General features: G+C 40.9%; 1 protein-coding gene across 6 annotated transcripts in view; it reads left to right on the forward strand.

Moving 5' to 3' along the window:
• The window catches only part of LOC105477935 (HECT domain E3 ubiquitin protein ligase 1), a 111682-nt gene that overhangs the window by 38625 nt on the left and 53270 nt on the right, over positions 1 to 19787 (forward strand). For all 6 annotated transcript variants that reach the window (XM_011734805.3, XM_011734807.2, XM_011734804.2 and 3 more), the window contains exons 9-12: positions 2313 to 2427; positions 2992 to 3166; positions 12804 to 12942; positions 13145 to 13315. In XM_011734805.3, coding sequence (XP_011733107.1) covers positions 2313 to 2427; positions 2992 to 3166; positions 12804 to 12942; positions 13145 to 13315 — 600 coding nt within the window. The remainder of the gene's footprint in view (positions 1 to 2312; positions 2428 to 2991; positions 3167 to 12803; positions 12943 to 13144; positions 13316 to 19787) is intronic.

Genomic DNA, 19787 nt, shown 5'->3' on the forward strand with positions numbered 1-19787 from the left:
GTTTAAAAATTAGAATGATATAAAACCTTTTATTTCCATGCCATCCCCATCCACTTCATTCCCCCTTACTATAAGTGTTTCTTTTTAGTGTTTCCTAATGCAGATTCAATAATAACATATATATATATGTGTTTCCTCCTTTTCTTATACACTCACCTGTACTTTGTTTTTTTACTTAATAATATAAATTAGAAAAAAAGTTCTCATGTAGAGAAAGTTCTCATGCATATCCTGTACTACAAGTTTATTCAACTAGTCACCTAGTGTTGAACATGTGATTGTTTCTAATTTATTACTCTTGGCAATGAATAACTTTGCCTATATTTTCTGCTGTTTGTATTAATCAATAAAATGTCCCTTTTTAAAAAAATTTTTTTTAGACAGGGTTTTGCTCTGTCACCCAGGCTGGACTGCAGTGGCACAGTAGCAACTCACTGCAGCCTTGAATTCCTGGGTTCAAACAATCTGGTGCCTCAGCCTCCTGAGTGGCTGGGATTATAGGCGTGTGCCATCATGCCTGGCTAATTTTTGTACTTTTAGTAGAGACAGGGTTTTGCCGTGTTGACCAGCCTGGTCTCAAACTCCTAGCCTCAGGTGATCTGCCTGCCTTGGCCTTCCAAAGTGCTGGGATTATAGGGTTGAGCCACTGCACCCAGCCAGATACTCTGTTTGTACAAGAATCACTTGACTCAGACTAGCAAAGGATTTTTGAGAGTTATTTTTATAGTTAGAGAAATTGAGGTTCAAAGAGGTTAAATGAAAAGGTTTACATCAAATATATGAACTAGATGTCTATAATCTGCCAATTGTGAAGTTATTTGGCATAGTACGAGGTTAGTCCACTCTGAAGTTGGGCATACCTGGATTTAAGTCTCAGCTTATGCACAAAAAAGGCTGTGTGACCTTGGACAATTTATTAAGTTTATCTGTAAAATAAGTATATATTCTTAGCAAGATTATTGTGAGAATTAGAAACAATATTGTATAGATTTACTGTAGTTACCAGCATATTGTAGGTGCTCAAATGGTAGCTGCTATTATTGTCATCTTTACACTACAACAAAATTTTCAGTAACAGGTTAGTAGCTTTCTAGCCTGAGAACGGTGGCCTCTTCAAGCCTGAATTCTGTTTGTTTGAATTGGTTAGTTTTTAGAGAGAATGTTGCTTCTGAGGGTGACTAATACTAAGTAAACAAAGAGGTTTTAGAGTTTCCCTTTCAAGTGCTTTTAAAGTCAACCGTTAACAAAAAAGTTTTTATTGAGCCATTGTGATTAAGTAGTTGGGGTATGAAATTATGAAAGGTTTAAGGTGTTAGTGGGTATAGATGGATATATTGATGACTTTTATTTTTGAAACAGGGTCTTGCTCTGTCTCGCAGGCTGGAATGCAGTGGCACAATCATAGCTCATGTAACCTTGAATTCCTGGGCTCAAGTGATCCTCCTGCCTCAGCCTCCAGAGTCCCTAGAACTACAGGCGTGTGCCACCATACTGGCTAATTTTTATTTTTATTTTATGATTTATTTATTTACTTATTCATAGAGATGAGATCTCACCATGTTGCCTAGGCTGATCTTGAACTCCTGGCCTCCAGTGATCCTCCGATGTAGCCTCCCAAAGTGCTGGGATTACAGGTGTGAGCCACCACACCTGGTTGACTTTTTGGTCTAAAATTTAATTGGACTTAACTTGGTAATTGGCAGTATATAGGAGGCGATGTCGTTGATTGTCAGGTCATAAACTATAACAGTACCTGTCTTAAAGAAATTGGGAGGTGGGGTTTGATGGAGAAAGTGATATGTTAAGATGGAACATACTTAATTTGGGAAGATGATAAATAACCAAGTACAATTAATTTGTAAGTTTTTCAAGATATGAATAGGCTGCTTTTTTGTTTTTTGAGATGGAATTTCGCTCTTGTTGCTCAGGCTGGAGTGCAATGGTGCGATCTCGGCTCACCTTAACATCTGCCTCCCGGGTTCAGGCGATTCTCCTGCCTCAGCCTCCCAAATAGCTGGGATTACAGGCATGCGCCACCATGCCCGGCTAATTTTGTAGTTTTAGTAGAGACGAGGTTTCTCCGTGTTGGTCAGGCTGGTCTTGAACTTCAGTCCTCAGGTGACCCACCCGCATTGGCCTCCCAAAGTGCTGGGATTATAGAATAGGCTGCTTTTAAGGTACTAAGTGCAAAGGCAGAGATTTGGATTGCCACCTACTTGATTAAGTAATTCTGGAAAATCTTTCGTTTACATAGTTGGATGTCAAAGAAATAAAGTATTGTTATATTCAAATTAAATGCTTTTCTTCTCTAGACTCTGTTACGACATGGTGCAAATCCAGATCTGAGAGATGAAGATGGGAAAACTCCATTAGATAAAGCTCGAGAAAGGGGTCATAGTGAAGTAGTAGCTATTCTTCAGTCTCCAGGTGAGTGCTACATTCTTTTCCTTTTAAGCCATCTGCTGTTATTTTTCATCTTTCACTTCCATAGCTTTCTGTAGACGCATTAACATTATATAAATGAACTATTCCTATGAAGTCAAATAATTATATATGTATATCCTTACATTTGATAAACCTTTAACAGCTTAATCTTTTATGTTCTTTGAGACCATGACTGCCTGATTCCAGAATGACCAAAATCTGAAATTCAAGAAATATGAGAATGTCAGATAAAGAATACTTTGGTGGTGTTTAGATAGGGTAGTTTGACAAAAGTTTTAAGTTTTCAGAGAGTTGAATCCAGAAGCTCTGTGAAATAATTTTTGGAACCAAGTGGAATATCCAAAATTACCTCCTTAATTTGTTATTGAGCTCATTGAAGTTACTGATGCTCTTCAATATTGCAAGCATAATTGAAACCGTGTTCTAATTTCAGTTTATTTGTTAATTAAAGATAATTATTGTTCGAAGTTGGATATATCTTAAGGTTTTTTCCTTGAAAGCAAAAATTTCCAAAAAAGTATTTCTTTAAAAAATATTTGTCTGCAGGTGATTGGATGTGTCCAGTTAATAAAGGAGATGATAAGAAAAAGAAAGATACAAACAAAGATGAAGAAGAATGTAATGAGCCCAAAGGAGATCCGGAAATGGCACCCATATACTTGAAAAGGTTATTGCCAGTGTTTGCACAAACATTTCAGCAAACTATGCTGCCTTCAATAAGGTAGTTATTCATACTATTTGTATGTGTTAGTCAAATTACACCAATTATATGGTTTTATTTATCTCCCTTTTCCAGAAGGATTTGAGGTTTATTTTAATGTTAAAAAGGTATGGTAAGAATAAAAATTAGATCAGAAGTGGGAAGTCGTATCTTTTCTTCTGATGATCTGAATGAAGAGGAGGGAGGTTTAGAAAAGATTCCTAGATTCTTAACAAATTTTTGGTAGGTCTCTGAATATTAAATCTCTATTTGATAAGTATTGCAAACACTTATTGAGATTTTTGGAAGCCTGTTGGTAGGGGCAGTATGAGATGGCCACTGGAGGAGTTATACAGATAGATGAGACTTGGCTCTTGCTTACTCTTCCCCTTGTGGGCTAGTAAGGCTGTATGTGGGTAAAACACAGAGTGATAAGTGGTAGATTAAGCACATATTCAAGGTTCTCTGGGAATATAGATGATTTAACAACTAATTGGGCTGGACAGATTGGAGACAGTTTTATGCAGAGGTGAGATTTAAATTGTGGTTTAAAGGACACTTAGGATTTTTCTAGGTAGACAGATTTGGAAGCATGGGTGAAGAAGAGTATGTGCAAATGCATGAAGGTATAAATCCATCCATCAGGAACTCCTTGTGGCTCTCCCTCTACAGTGCATCCATAGCTTGCTATTTCTTTTCATCTTTTGCTAGTCAGTACTCTGATCCAAACCTCAAAGACAGTGGTTTGATCACTGTAGTGGCCTCTTAATTAGTCATTCTGCTTTTTCTCTCTTGCTCCTTTACAATGTTTGTACATATTAGGCTGAATTATATCTGTAGATGTGTGTGTGTATATATATTTTTAATTACTTAATTTTTTGAGACAGGATATCGCTGTCACCCGGGCTGGGGTGCAGTGGCTGGATCATGGCTCACTGCAGCCTCGACTTCCTGGGCTCCAGTGATTCTCCCACCTTAGCCTCCCGAATAGCTGGGACTACAAGTGTGCCACCGTACCCAGCTAATTTTTTGTACTTTTAGTATAGATGGGGATTCACCGTGTTGCCCAGGCTCGTCTCAAACGCCTGGGTTCAAGTGATTGCCCACCTCAGCCTCCCAGGTGCTGGGATTACAGACATGGGCCACTACACCTGACCATATATATTTTTAGAGACAAGTCTTGCTCTGTCACCCAAGCTGGAGTGCAGTGGCACAATTATAGCTTACTGTAACCTTGAACTCCTGTGCTCCAGCAGTTCCCTACCCCAGCCTCTCAAGTAGCTAGGACTACAGATGTATACCGCCTTGCCTGACTAATTCTTAAATTTTTTGTAGAGACGTGGTGTTGCTCTTTTGCCCAGGGTGGTCTCGAACTCCTAGCCTCAATTGATTTTTCTGCCTTGGCCTCCCAAAGTGTTGGGATTCTAAGTGTGAGCTTCTGCATTGCACCTGGCCCTGGCCTGAGAATTATGTACTTTTTTTTTTTTTTTTTCTTAATTTTTTTAGAGACAAAGTCTTGCTGTCTTGTCTAGGCTGGAGTGCAGTGGCACAGTCACAGCTTACTGCATATTTGAACTCCTGGGCTCAAGGAATCCTCCCACCTTAGCTTACTGAGTATCTAGGACTACAGGTGTGCACCACCACACCAGCTAATGTTTTTATTTTTTTGTGGAGATGAGGTCTGGCCATCTTGCCCAGGCTGGTCTTAACTCCAGGGCTCAAGCAATCCTCTGGCCTCAGCTTCCTGAAGTGCTGGAATTACAGGCATGAGCTACCGCACTTGACTTGAGAATTATATATTTAGATCATAATTATATCACACTACTTTCTAGTTTGAATCCTTCATAGCTTCCAGTTGGCTTTAACTAAAACTCAGCTTCTTAACCCTTAGGCTTGCAAGTTCTTAGATAATCCCAACCCAGCTCTCCACCTGAGTATTACCTAATATTTGGCCCATTACACTTATGCTAGCCTTCTTTCTATTTGTGGAACCCTCCAAGCACATCCTTGCCTTAGGGCTTTTGTACTTATTTGTCATCTGCTTGAGACTTTCTGTCCCCACATCTTCTGAATGGGTGTTTGCTTCTTATCATTCAGATCTCAGTTCAAATGTTACATCAATTGAAGTCTGTCTCCCTGATTTAAATTTACCCTGTTACACTTTTTTTTTTTTTTTTAATTTGAGACGGAGTCTCGCTCTGTCACCCAGGCTGGAGTGCAGTGGCTGAATCTCAGCTCACTGCAAGCTCCGCCTCCCGGGTTTACGCCATTCTCCTGCCTCAGTCTCTCGAGTAGGTGGGACTACAGGCGCCCGCCACCACGCCTGGCTAGTTTTTTGTATTTTTTAGTAGAGAAGATGGGGTTTCACCGTGTTCGCCAGGACGGTCTTGATCTCCTGACCTCGTGATCCGCCTGTTTCGGCCTCCCAAAGTGCTGGGATTACAGGCTTGAGCCACCACATCCGGCGCCTGTTACACTTTTTTTTTATCAATAATGTTTTACTGACTTTACAAAGCTTACGATATCTTGGCTGGGTGCGGTGGCTAACGCCTGTTATCCCAGCACTTTGGGAGGCTGAGGCAGGTGGATCACTTGAGGCCAGGAGTTTGAAATCAGCCTGGCTAACATGGCAAAACCCATCTCTATGAAAAATTAAAAAATTAACTGGATGTGGTAGCGCTTTTCCATATTCCCAGCTACTCAGGAGGCTGAGGCAGGAGAATTGCTTGAACCCAGGAGGCGGAGGTTGCAGTGAGCTGAGATGGCGCCACTGCATTCCAACCTAGGCACCAGAGCAAGACTCCATCTCAAAAAAAAAAAAAAAAAAAAAAAAAAAAGGTTACACTATCTGAAATACTGCTTTTTGGGGGCTTTTGTTTGTTTTATTGTCTCTTTAAGGTAAGCACCATGAGAACTGGTGAGATTCAAGTACCTTATGTACTGCTGCATTCCTACAAAGGCAAGGAGGTATAGAATAGGGCCTGATCCTTAGGTCCTCAGTAGATACTTACTGAATGATTGAATGAGTGTGTTTTGTTAGCAGTTGCAAATATTTCAGTATTAATGGAGTACAGGATACATTTGGAAAGCTCAGAGAGTAACGTTAAGAAAGTAGAGAGGAGCTTTTTATAACCTGTGAAGGCTTTTGTAGGCCATGTGAAATGATCTTGGCTTACTGCAGCCTCTGCCTCCTGGGTTCAAGTGATTCTCCTGCCTCAGCCTCCCAAGGGTTTAACAGGGATTACAGGCATGCACCACCATGCCCAGCTAATTTTTGTAGTTTTAGTAGAGATGGCATTTTGCCATGTTGGCCAGCGTGGTCTTGAACTCCTGACCTCAAGTGATCTGCCTGCCTCAGCCTCCTAAAGTACTGGGATGACAGGGGGTGAGCCACCGCGCCCGGCCCTTTAGACATTTTTAAACAATGTTTTAGCTGCAGGGTCTCACTGTCGCACAGGCTAGAGTATAGTGGAGTGCTCATAGCTTACTGCAATATCAAACTCCTGGGCTCAAGGGATTTTCCCACCTCAGCCTCCCAAGCACCTGCGACCGCAGTTGTGCACCACTGCGCCAGCTAATTTTTTGGGGGAGGACAGGGTGGCTCACTCCGTCACCTAGGCTAGAAGGCTCACAATCTTGGCTCACTGCAGGCTCTGCCTCCCAGGCTCAAGCGATCCTGTCACCTCAGTCTCCCAAGTAGCTGAGACTACAGATGCAAGCCACCATGCCTGGCTAAACACCTGGCTAATTAAAAAGAGTTTTGTTTGTAGAGATGAAGTCTTGCTGTGTTGCCCAGACTGGTCTCAAACTCCTAGGCTCAAGCAATCTTCCCATGTCAGCCTCCCAAAATGTTGGGTTTACAGGCATGAGCCACCGTGTGTGGTCTGGTTTTCTTTTCTTTCTTTCCTTCTTTTTATTTTTTATTTTTTATTTTTTTTGTGACAGGATCTTACCCTGCTGCTCAGCCTGGAGTGCGGTGGTATGATCTTAGCTCACTGCAGCCTCAGCCTCCTGGGCTCAAGCAATTCTCCAGCCTCCCAAGGAGCTGATACTACAGGCGAGCACCACCACACCCGGCTGATTTTTTTTTTTTTTAATGTAAACAGGGTCTCACTATGTTGCCCAGACTGTTGCCCAGATCCTCAAGAGGATCACTCTTGAGCTCTAGTGATCCTCCCAAAGTGCTAAGATTAACAGGTGCGAGCCACTGCGACTGGCCCAGTATTTTTTTTTAAACAGTTTGAGAGAAAAAAGTAGACTTGGTGGGATATAGTGGGAAGTTGTTCTTGGGTGAAAACATTAAATAATCTAAAGACATAAATTCTTCTAAAATTAATTTGTAGGTTATGCAGTTCTAAAGGAAATAACTACAGAATTTGTTTTAGAACTTGACAGATCCCAAAGTTCATCTGGAAGAATAAATAGGTGAGATTATTAAAGAAAAATCTGAAAAGTTAGTGTAACCCTTTAGCAATGAAACCTTTATGATAACTAGCAGAATAGTGTGTAAATCAATGGAATAAAATAGTCCCCCCAATATAGCCAGTTATATATAGGTATTGAATGTATTATAATGAATGTTTCTCAGATCATTCACGGGAGGGAGTACTATTTACTAAGTGGTACTGGAATATCTGCTTTGTAGTTTGATTTTAAAAATCACCCTAATCTTTTATCTTATATTTTAAATCTAAAAAAATTCTAAGACTTAAAAACTAAAGTATTAGGAAAAGAAAAAGGATAAGATACTTTTTTTTCCCTGTCCTCCAAAACTTTTTTTTTTGAGACAATCTTGCTCTGTCACTTAGGCTGCAGTGCAGTGGCATGATCTTGGCTCACTGCACCCTCCGACTCCCAGGTTCAAGCAATTCTCATGCCTCAGCCTCCCTAGGAGCTTGGAATTAAGGACATGCACCACCATGCCCAGCTAATTTTTATATTTTTTTAGTAGAGATGGGGTTTCACCATGTTGGCCAGGCTGGTCTTGAACTCCTGGCCTCATGTGATCTACCCTCCTCGGCCTCCCAAAGTGTTGGAATTACAGGCGTGAGCCCCTCCGAACCTCTGAGCAAAGGAAAATATACTTGAATGTTTATCAGACCTTGATAGGAAGAACGGCTTTTTGTTTGTTTGTTTTTTTGAGACAGAGTCCTGCTCTGTTGCCCAGGCTGGAGTGCAGTGCCACCATCTCGGCTCACGGCAACCTCCTGAGTAGCTGGGATCACAGGCACACACCACCATGCCTGGCTAATTTTTTTGTGTTTTTAGTAGAGATGGGGTTTTACCATGTCGGCCAGTCTGGTCTTGAACTCCTGATCTCGTGATCTGCCCACTTTGGCCTCCCAAAATGCTGGGTTTACAGGTGTGAGCCACCACACCCAGCCTGGCTTTTTCTTTTTTCTTTTTTTTTTTTTTGAGACAGGGTGTTGCTGTCACCCAGACTGGAGTGCAATAATGTGATCATGGCTCACTGCCACCTTGAATTCCATGGCACAGTGTATCCTCTTGCCTCAGCCTCTTGAGTAGCTAGAACTGCAGGCACACACCACCAGGTCCAACTAATTTTTATTTTTAGAGACAGCCTTTCTTTGCTGCCCAGGCTGGTCTTGAACTCCCAGGCTTAAGCAGTTCCCCTGCCTTGACCTCCCAAACTGTGGGATTATAGGCGTGAGCCACTATGCCTGGCTTACTTTAGAAACTTATTTGCATTAGCCAAATATGTCCTTTTAAATTTATTTTATGTAAAAAGCATAAAACTACTACATACCAGAAACAGTATTAACTGCAGCCACAGATGTCCCAGAATAGAAACTTTTAATCTAAATAAATTTGCCAGCAGATGGGTATTTGTTAGCAAATATGACAAAGGGATACTGTCTTTATTATATAAAGGGCATATACAAATTGATCGTAAAAATTTCAGAGCCATTTGAGTAAAGTAGCCAATGAAATTAAGGCACAGTGTTCAAGAAGAAACAGCAAAAAATTAATATAGAAAAATATATTTCCTAGCTGGGCATGTTAGCTCATGCATGTAATCCCAGCACTTTGGGAGGCTGAGGTGGGAGGATTGCTTGAATCCAGGAGTTTGAGACCAGCGTGGGCAACATAGTGAAACCCTGTCTCTATAAAACACACAAAAATTAGCTGAGTATGGTGGTGCATGCCTGTAGTCCTAGCTACTTGGGAGGCTGAGGTGGGAGGATTGCTTGAGTCTGGGCAGTCAAGGCTGCAGTGAGCCAAGATTGTGCTGCTGCACTCCAGTCTAGGTGACAAAGTGAGATGCTGTCTCAAAAAAAAAAAAAAAAAAAAATTTCCTTACTAGTAAAAAGCAAAACATTTTAGAGATAAGTAAAATTTGGTATCATTTTTACCTATTCGACAATTAAGAAACTTAAAAAATTAGAAATTTTTTTAAGTAAAGAGGAGTATTGTAGATACTCATATTTAGTGATAATTTAAGGTGTTAACAGCCTTTTTTGAATCAGTTTGCCAATACGAATGCAGTACTCATACACATTCAATACTTAATGAAAGTGTTTAGGCTCTTAGATCTGAGAATCCCTCTGTATTGAAGGAATGTGAAGAAACTATTTCCACAAAAATAAATAGTGCTATTTTTAATAGAAAAGACTGTAAACTACATGTTCAAAATTTATATAATAGTGTTAAACAGAAAAATTTTATGTTGTAAGTATTATGTATCATCTGCTGATTAAGAGATAGAATTTGAATACAGGGTCTGTAATGTATTAGCTTGGTGATCTTAGTAGACTGATCTATCTCTCAATATCTTCACTTGTAAATTCGAGATAGTAAAACCCACCTCATAGATTTTGTTGTGTGGATTAAATTAATTATGTTTTTAAAGTGCATAAAAAGATTCCTACTCATAATGCCTCAGTATGTGAGAGAGATAGATAAATAATATATAAACATTATAATGCATTGTTAATTGAAATAAGTAATGATATAAAACTAATACTTAAATTCTGGTATTTACAATGGAATATAAATAAAAACTGGGGCCTGTAATAAAAACTGGGGCCAGGCACAGTGACTCATGCCTATAATCCCAGCACTTTGGGAGGCCAAAGAGGGTGGATCTCCTGAGCACAGGATTTTGACACCAGCCTGGGCAATGTGGTAAAACCCTTTCTCTACAAAAATAGAAAAGTTAGCTGGGCATGGTGGCAGGTGCCTGTAGTCCCAGCTACTTGGAAAGTTGAGACACAAGAATCACTTGAACCTGGGAGTCGGAGGTTGCAGTGAGCCAAAATCCTGCCACTGCACTCCAGCCTTGGGGACAAAGCGAGATGCTGTCTCAAAAAAAAAAAAAAAAAAAAAAAAGAAATTATGGCTGGGTGTGGTGGCTCACACCTGTAATCCCAGTACTTTGAGAGGCTGAGGCAGGTGGATCACCTGAGGTCAGGAGTTTGAGATCAGCCTGGCCAACATGATGAAACTCCGTCTCTATTAAAACTACAAAAATTAGCTGGATGTGGTGGTGCACACCTGTAATCCCAGCTACTCCAGAGGTTGAGACGGGAGAATCGCTTGAACCCAGGAGGTAGAGGTTGCAGTGAGCCGAGATCACGCCACTGCACTTCAGCCTGGGTGACAGAGCGAGACTCTGTTCCAAAAAAATAAATAAATAAAACTAAATTAAAAACAACAAAACAAAAACTGGAAAGAATCAATCCTGTTTGTCCTCTGTCCACCTATCATTTTCTGTAATGTACTTGAATTTGTAATAAAGCATATTCCTTCATTAAAGAAATATAATGTTATAACTTCAGCTAGAGAGAGTTATAAAATATGTAGAGACCCCATGCTGTAGAAATACAGTTGTGTCACATGCTTCTCTGGGACATCAGTTGAGAATTTTGCCTCTTTATTCTTCTATCAGTCACCTCAAGGGTAATGATATCTGCAGCTTAGTGCCTAGAACATTGTTAGATACTTAGAAAATATTTGTTAAATGAATTGGTTATTGGCTCTTACATAATAGACAAACCTCTGTTTTTTTGGTTTATTTGTTTTTAAGACAGAGTCTTGCTCTGTCGCCCAGACTGGAGTGCAGTGGCACGATCTTGGCCTGCTACAACCTCCACCTCTAGGGTTCAAGCAGTTCTCCTGTCTCAGCCTCCCGAGTAGCTGGGACTACAGGTGCCCACCCTGCCTGACTAATTTTTATGTTTTTGATAGAGATGAGGTTTCACCATATTGGTTAGGCTGATCTCGAACTCCTGACCTCAGGTGATCCACCTGCCTCAGCCTCCCGAAGTGCTAGGATTACAGGCGTGAACCACCTCTCCCAGCCAAGCCCCTTTTTATTAATAGTTTATTATCATTTAAGTGTATGTGGATATGTGTTTTTTATTTTAAAAGATGAGGTTACATGTTATAAAATTGAGGTTAATTTGGCTGGGTACGGTGGCTCATGCCTGTAGTCCCAGCACTTTGGGAGGCAAAGGCGGGCAGATCACGGGGTCAGGAGATCGAGATTATCCTGGCTAACATGGTGAAACCCCATCTTTACTAAAAATACAAAAAATTAGCCGGGCGTGGTGGCGTGTGCCTGTAGTCCCAGCTACTTGGGAGTCTGAGGCAGGAGAATGGTATGAACCTGGGAGGCGGAGGTTGCAGTGAGCTGAGATTGTGCCACTGTACTCCAGCCTGGGCGACAGAGCGAGACTCTTATCTCAAAAAAAAAAAAAAAAAAAAAAAAGAGATTAATTTGTGTGACTTTATTGGGTGTATTTTATGGTCTAAGCAAAGCAGTACGTAAATAAAAGGGAAAGAAGGCATGTGAATTTGTTAATGGTGGGAATATTTTTGGGGCGTGGGATTATTAGGATCTCTTATTTTCATTTATATGAGTCCATAGTTGTAGTGAACATGGATTTTAAACTTGATGAAAGACAAATTAATTTAAAATTTTGTTTTTCAGATAAATTACATGGTATCTTAAGTTCTTAGAGCATTGTATTTTGGATTATAGGAAATTTTAGATTAGTTATAATTTGTATCATTTCTTTTCTTTTCTTTTTTTTTGAGATGGAATCTCCTTCAGTCTCCCAGAATGGAGTACAGTGGCACGATCTCCTGGGTTCAAGTGATTATTCTGTCTCAGGCTCCTGAGTAGCTGAGATTACAGGTGCCTGCCACCATGTCTAGCTAATTTTTGTATTTTTGGTAGAGGCGGGATTTCTCCAAGTTGGCCAGGCTAGTCTTGAACTCCTGAGCTCAAGTAATCCACCTGCCTCAGCCTCCCAAAATGCAGGGATTACAGGCATGAGCCACCGTGCTGGGCCCCATTTATTTTCTTGGTAGTTGTAGTACTTTTTACTTAATTTTCTAAAATTATCATGACATGTTAATGTTCATGCTGGTAAAGTGTAGAATATAGAATAGAAGAGTGCATTTAAGAAAATTATAAGTCATTTTTGGTGAGCTCAATATATTTATAATAGAAAACAAATGGAATTATCTCAAAAATGAACATGTGCTGAGTCCCAATTTTTTTGTATTTTTTTATTAAGTGTATTCTTTTAGAGTGTATAAAATGTAACATTGGCTATTTTACTGTTCATTAATGCATGCATTTTGGTTTAACTTCATTTGGCTTCATATAATTCTATTTTTACTTTTCAAGGAAAGCAAGTCTTGCTCTAATTCGAAAAATGATTCATTTTTGCTCTGAAGCACTGTTAAAAGAAGTTTGCGATTCTGATGTTGGTCACAATTTGCCTACAATACTAGTGGAAATCACTGCAACTGTCCTGGATCAAGAGGTCGGTTTCTTTTTCAAAACTCTTCTAGCATTAATTTCCTTTAGGTAGTAGTCTGAAATAAAAATTTTGTTTTAATTTCAGTAAATCATTTTGTGCAAATTACTGCATTTCTCTGCTCCTGGCAACTAAACTTATTTTTACTGTTTTTCTTTCACTTCCTTGCTATCATGTACTTCCCCCCTCCTTTTTTTTTTTTCCTCAGGATGATGATGATGGCCACTTGCTGGCTTTGCAGATCATAAGGGATTTAGTAGATAAAGGCGGTGATATATTTTTGGATCAGCTAGCCAGACTTGGTGTAATTAGCAAAGTGTCAACGTTGGCAGGTCCTTCATCTGATGATGAGAATGAAGAGGAATCAAAACCAGAAAAAGTGAGTGGTCTTAATTGTAGAGGTATCAGGAAGAGTTACTTTTGAGGAAAATCTAGTTTCGATTTTTGATGGGTTTTGACAAGATGACAATTATCTTGACAAATAAATGACAATGAAATAGTTTTGTATAATTTTTAAATTGGTCAATTTTCTTTTAAAACATTTTATGGATCAACAATTTTAAACATACAGAAATGTTGCAAATATAATTAAAGAATATCAGAATACTCTCTATCCACATCGACTAGTTATTGACATTTTGCCCCATTTCCTTTAATATTTTTTCAGACACATGTGTCTCTGTGTGTGTGTGTGTGTGTACATTTTTTTTTTTTTTTTGAGATGCAGTTTTGCTCTTGTTGCCCAGGCTGGAGTGCAATGGCACGATCTCAGCTCACTGTCGCCTCCGCCTCCCGGGTTCAAGTGGTTCTCCTGCCTCAGCCTTCCGAGTAGCTGGGATTACAGGCATGCGCCACCATGCCTGGCTAATTTTGTATTTTTAGTGGAGACGGGGTTTCTCCATGTTGGTCAGGCTGGTCTCAAACTCCTGACCTCAGGTGATCCACCCGCCTTGACCTCCCAAAATGCAGGCGTGAGCCACTGCCCCAGCCAATGTGTGTACATTTATTTTATTTTATTTTTATTAATTTTTTGAGACGGAGTTACACTCTTGTTGCCCAGACTGGAGTGCAATGGTGCGATCTCAGCTCACTGCAACCTCCACCTTCCTGGGTTCAAGCGATTCTCCTGCCTCAGCCTCCTGAGTAGTTGGGATTACAGGCATGCGCCACCACACTCAGCTAATTTTGTATTTTTAGTAGAAACGGGCTTTCTCCATGTTGGTCAGGCTGGTCTCAAACTCCCGACCTCAGGTGATCCGCCTGTCTCAGCCTCCCAAAGTGCTGGGATTACAAGTGTAAGCCATAGTGCCTGTCCATGTGTACTTTTAAAAAATATTTGATGGTGGCCGGGTATGATGGCTGACGCCTGTCATTCCAGCACTTTGGTAGGCCAAGGCGGGTGGATCACGAGGTCAGGAGTTCAAGACCAGCTTGACCAATATGTTGAAACCCCGTCTCCACTAAAAATACAGAAAAAATTAGCCCGGCGTGGTGGCATGTGCCTGTAGTCCCAGCTACTCGGGAGGCTGAGGCAGGAGAATTGCTTGAACCTGGGAGGCGGAGGTTGCAGTGAGCTGAGATCGTACCACTGTACCCCCGCCTAGGCGACAGAGTGAGACTCCATCTTTTTTTTATTTTCCCCAGACGGAGTCTCGCACTGTCGCCCAGGCTGAGTGCAGTGGCGTGAGTTTGGCTCACTGCAAGCTCCGCCTTCTGGGTTTACGCCATTCTCCTGTCTCAGCTCCCGAGTAGCTGGGACTACAGGCGCCTGCTACCACACCCGGCTAATTTTTTGTATTTTTAGTAGACACAGGGTTTCGCTGTGCTAGCCAGGATGGTCTTGATCTCCTGACCTTGTGATCTGCCCATCTCAGCCTCCCAAAGTGCTGGGATTACAGGCGTGAGCCACCGTGCCCGGCCTGAGACTCCATCTTAAAAAAAAAAGATGGTAAGCTGAATACAAAGTTTTCCCTTTTAACCTAAATATTTCACCAAAAAACCGGGACATAGTTGTAGTATCATTATCAAAATTGTACTAATCAGAAAATTTAATATTTATGTAACACTAATATTTTCTCTGGAGACCATATTCAGATTTTGCCATTGTCTTTAATGGCCTTTGTAGTAATTTTTTTTTCTGGTCCACAATGAAATCCAGGAGCACACATTACGTTGCTTATCATATTCCTGAGGACCTGCGACAGTTTGTCCTGAGAACCTATAACAGTCTGTCCCCCTTTCTTTTATTTTCATAGCTTTGGTGTTTATGAAGAGAATAGAACAGTTAATTTGAACAAAGAATCTAACTTTATGTCATGTTTCTTTGTGATTTAATTCAGCTTATGTGTTTTAGCAGAAGTCCTATAGAGGAGATACTATGCTGTTCTAGGTGCATAATGTTCCTTCTTGGAGGCACATTCGTGTCTGTTTGCCCTGTTGGTTATGATAACTTGGATCACTTGCTTAAGTTTTTTCTCTTCCAGGTTTCTCTACTATAAAGTTGCTCTTTTTCCTTTTTTTTTTTGTTGGGATCTTGCTGTGTTGCCCAGGCTGGAGTGCAATGGCATGATCTCGGCTCACTGCAACCTCCACCTTATGGGTTAAAGTGATTCTCATGCCTCAGCCTCCAGAGTAGCTGGGATTACAGGCACGTACCACCACGCCCAGCTAATTTTTGTATTTTTAGTAGAGGCAGGGTTTCACCATATTAGCCAGGCCAGTCTCAAACTTCTGACCTAGGTGATCCCCCCGCCTTGGCCTCCCAAACTGTTGGTATTACAGGCATGAGCCACTGCACTTGGCCTCTTTTTCCTTGTAGTAAGTAATTTGTAGGGACATAATTCCAGACTCTGTAAATATGCTGTTTCTCGGTAAACTTAACCGACCCATTTCTGTATTCATTGGTAACTCTTGCCTTAGACTGCAAATTTAAATATACCTTTTCCATCTCTAGTGATTCCCAGCAAGATTTATTTCTAATATTTAGTGAATTCTTATTGTATATTAGTAACAAGGTAGTAATATTTTTGAAAAAAATGGTGGCGTATGAGTTATAATTGTAGAATTCCGAGGGTGGTGAAAAGAGAATGTGTATGTGTTACCCATATCTGGTTAATTGTCAGAATTACTGGGGGATTTAAGGAAAAACAAAAATATCATCTGAGTTTATTCTCTGGAGCTCTTCCTCTCAAGAAATAGGTTACAGAAATCCCAACCAAGATCCCAGCAGTCTTTTTGTAGAAATTAACAAGGAGATTCTAGGCTGAGTACAGTGGCTCACGAGTGTAATCCCAGCACTTGTGGGAGGCCGAGGCAGGGAGATCACCTGACGTCAGAAGTTTGAAACCAACCTGGCCAACATGGTGAAACCCTGTCTCTACAAAAAATACAAAAATTAGCCAGGCGGCCGGGCGCGGTGGCTCAAGCCTGTAATCCCAGCACTTTGGGAGGCCGAGACGGGCGGATCACGAGGTCAGGAGATCGAGACCATCCTGGCTAACACAGTGAAACCCCGTCTCTACTAAAAAATACAAAAAAATAGCCGGCGAGGTGGCGGGCGCCTGTAGTCCCAGCTACTCGGGAGGCTGAGGCAGGAGAATGGCGCAAACCCGGGAGGCGGAGCTTGCAGTGAGCTGAGATCCGGCCACTGCACTCCAGCCTGGGTGACAGCGTGAGACTCCCTCTCAAAAAAAAAAAAAAAAAAAATTAGCCAGGCATGGTGGCACTTGCCTGTAGTCCCAGCTACTCGGGAAGTTGAGGCAGGAGAATCACTTGAACTGGGAGGTGGAGGTTGCACTGAGCTGAGATCGCACCACTGCACTCCAGCCTGGGCAACAGAGCAAGACTCTGTCTTACAAAAAAAAAAAAAATTAGCTGGGCGTGGTGGCACGCACCTGTAATCCCAGCTACTTTGGAGGCTGAGGCAGGAGAACTGCTTGAACCTGGGAGACAGAGGTTGCAGTGAGCCGAGATCGTGCCATTGCATTCCAGTCTGGTTGACAGAACGAAACTCCATCTCAAAAAAAAAAGAAAACAAGGAGGGTCTAACATTTATATATAAATGCAAATATTCTAACATTTACATATAAATGCAATAGCCAAAGCAACCTGGAAAAGGAGCAGCATGGAAGGATATACATCAACAGATTTCAAGTCTTTTATAAAACTTCAGTAATCAAGGAAGTGTGACAATAGTGTAAAGATAGATTAATGACCCAGTACACATATGGTCAATCAGTTTTCAACAAAAGTGCTAAGACAATCAAGAAAGGATGATCTTTTCAGAAAATGAACAGGTCAATAGCATATGCAAAACAAATTGAACTTCAACCCTTACCGTATATATATAAAATATATATATAGTATCATTTTTCTTTTTCTTTTGTTTTGTTTTTTGAGATTGAATCTGCCTCAGTCTCAACCCTTACCATGTGTATATATAGCATTATATATATACATTGTATATATACATGGTAAGGGTCCCATATACAAAAATTAACAAAATGAACCATAGACTAAAATGTATACACTAAAATTATGAAACTTCTAGAGAAAAAGAGAAATCTTAGTGACCTTGGGCTTGGGAAAGATTTCAAAAATGAAACTTCAAACGGTTATACTGTAAAAGAACACATAATTGCTAAGTTGTACTTCATCATCACACACTTTTGCTCTTGAAAATACATTGAAATGGTCGGCTGGACACGATGGCTCATGCCTGTAATCCCAGGACTTTGGGGAGGCTCAGGTGGGAGAATTGCTTGAGCCCAGGAGTTTGAGACCAGTCTGGGCAAAATTGTGAGACTCTGTGTCTGTTTTTTTTTTTTGAGACCGAGTCTTGGCTCACTGCAAGCTCTGCCTCCCGGGTTCATGCCATTCTTCTTCCTCAGCCTCCCGAGTAGCTGGGACTGCCACAATGCCTGGCTGATTTTTTGTATTTTTAGTAGAGACAGGGTTTTACCATATTAGCCAGGATGGTCTCCATCTCCTGACCTCGTGATCTGCCCACTTTGGCCTCCCAAAGTGCTGGGATTACAGGCCCGAGCCACATGCCCGGCCAACCCCATCTCTATTTTTATTAAAAAAAAAAAAGAGAGAAAATTAAAAGGGAAGCCAGATAATTCTCTCAGATTGTATTTATCTGAAAATGTCTTTATTTGGCCTTCTTTTTAAATTTTTCTTTTTTGAGACAGGGTCTTGCTCTGTCACCCAGGCGGGAGTGCAGTGGCGCGATCTTGGCTCATTGCAACCTCCGCCTCCCGTGTTCAAGCAATTCTCCTGCCTCAGCCTCCCAAGTGGCCGGAATTATAGGTGCACACCACCATGCTCAACTAATTTTTGTATTTTTCGTAGAGACAAGGTTTCACTATTGTTAGCCAGGCTGGTCTTGAACTCTTGACCTCAAAGTGATCCACAGCACCTCGCCTCTTTTTTTTTTTTTAATTAAAAAAATATTTATTTTATTTTTGTAGAGATGAGGGTCTCACTATGTTGCCAAGGCTAGGTTGGTTTTTGGCCTCAAGTTATCCTCCCGCTTTGGCCTTCCAAACACTGTGATTCTTTGTCTAGTAATTTTTGATTTGCTACTGGATATTGTAAATGTTATGATACTGAGCTTTGGGCTTTGTGGTCTTTCGTAAGGAATATTGGGCTTTGGCCAGGTACCTTGGCTCACGCCTGTAATTCCAGCACTTTGGGAGGCTGAAGCGGACAGGTTGCTCGAGCCCACGAGTTCAAGGTTAGCCTAGGTAACATGGCAAAACCCTGTCTCTACAAAGAATACAAAATTGTCATTGCATGGTGGCAGAATAGCTTTTACTCTAGGGAAGTTCACCCCTGTGATCCTGAATTTGTGATTTCTCTGAATTCACTGAATATCCTGGTGATCCATGAGGATTTTCTACTCTGGCTGTTTGGAATGCAAATGTCTGGCCGCTTGTATGATCTCTTACAACTTTCCAGTTGTTCTTTGCCCAATCTTATGGAGTATCACCCTGTATATGACTGTAGTGCTCAGTGGAAACTACTTTGCAGATTTCTGGAAAGGCTTTTTCTCTTTAGTTCCCTAATAGTGAACTCAGCCTCCACATATTCCAGTTGTCTTAAACTCCTCAAACTCTGATCTGTGTTTTCTTAACTTGTACTGCTAGGATCTGTGTTCCCCTTCCTCATGAGCTCAGCCAGCAAATGGTCTCTACTTTGTTTGCTTTCATTTTCTTAAGGATCATAGTCTTGCATTGACTGTTGTTTAGTGTTTGAAAACACATTTTTCATGTATCTTATCTATATTTTAGTTGGTTGTAATGGATGTATTTAGAGAATTTAATAATTTTTTTATGTGAATATTTTCAATTTTTAAGTATGTCCAAAGAAAGTTTTAGGAACACAGGCTGAGCTACAAAATGTTTATAGATTGTTTTTTTAAAAAAACATGCTCAGTTGGGCGCGGTGACTCATGCCTAATCCCAGCATTTTGGGAGGCTGAGGCGGCCGGATCATGAGGTCAGGAGATCGAGACCATCCTGGCTAATACCGTGAAACCCTGTCTCTACTAAAAATACAAACAATTAGCCAGGTGTGGTTGTGGGCGCCTGTAGTCCCAGCTACTTGGGAGGCTGAGGCAGGAGAATGGCGTGAACCAGGGAGGCGGAGCTTGCATTGAGTGGAGATTGCGCCACTGTATTCCAGCCTGGGTGACAGAGTGGGGGAAAAAAAAAAGCTGTAGCTAAAATACTTGTATGATCATGGGAACGAGTATATTTGATTCACTTGGCTAAAGGTGGGGCCTTGGAATGAATGAATGAATTTTATTTACTTACAATAGATAATATATAACATATAAATTATAAATA

The sequence above is a fragment of the Macaca nemestrina genome, chromosome 7, assembly GCF_043159975.1.
Source record: "Macaca nemestrina isolate mMacNem1 chromosome 7, mMacNem.hap1, whole genome shotgun sequence".
NCBI classification, from domain to species: domain Eukaryota; kingdom Metazoa; phylum Chordata; class Mammalia; order Primates; family Cercopithecidae; genus Macaca; species Macaca nemestrina.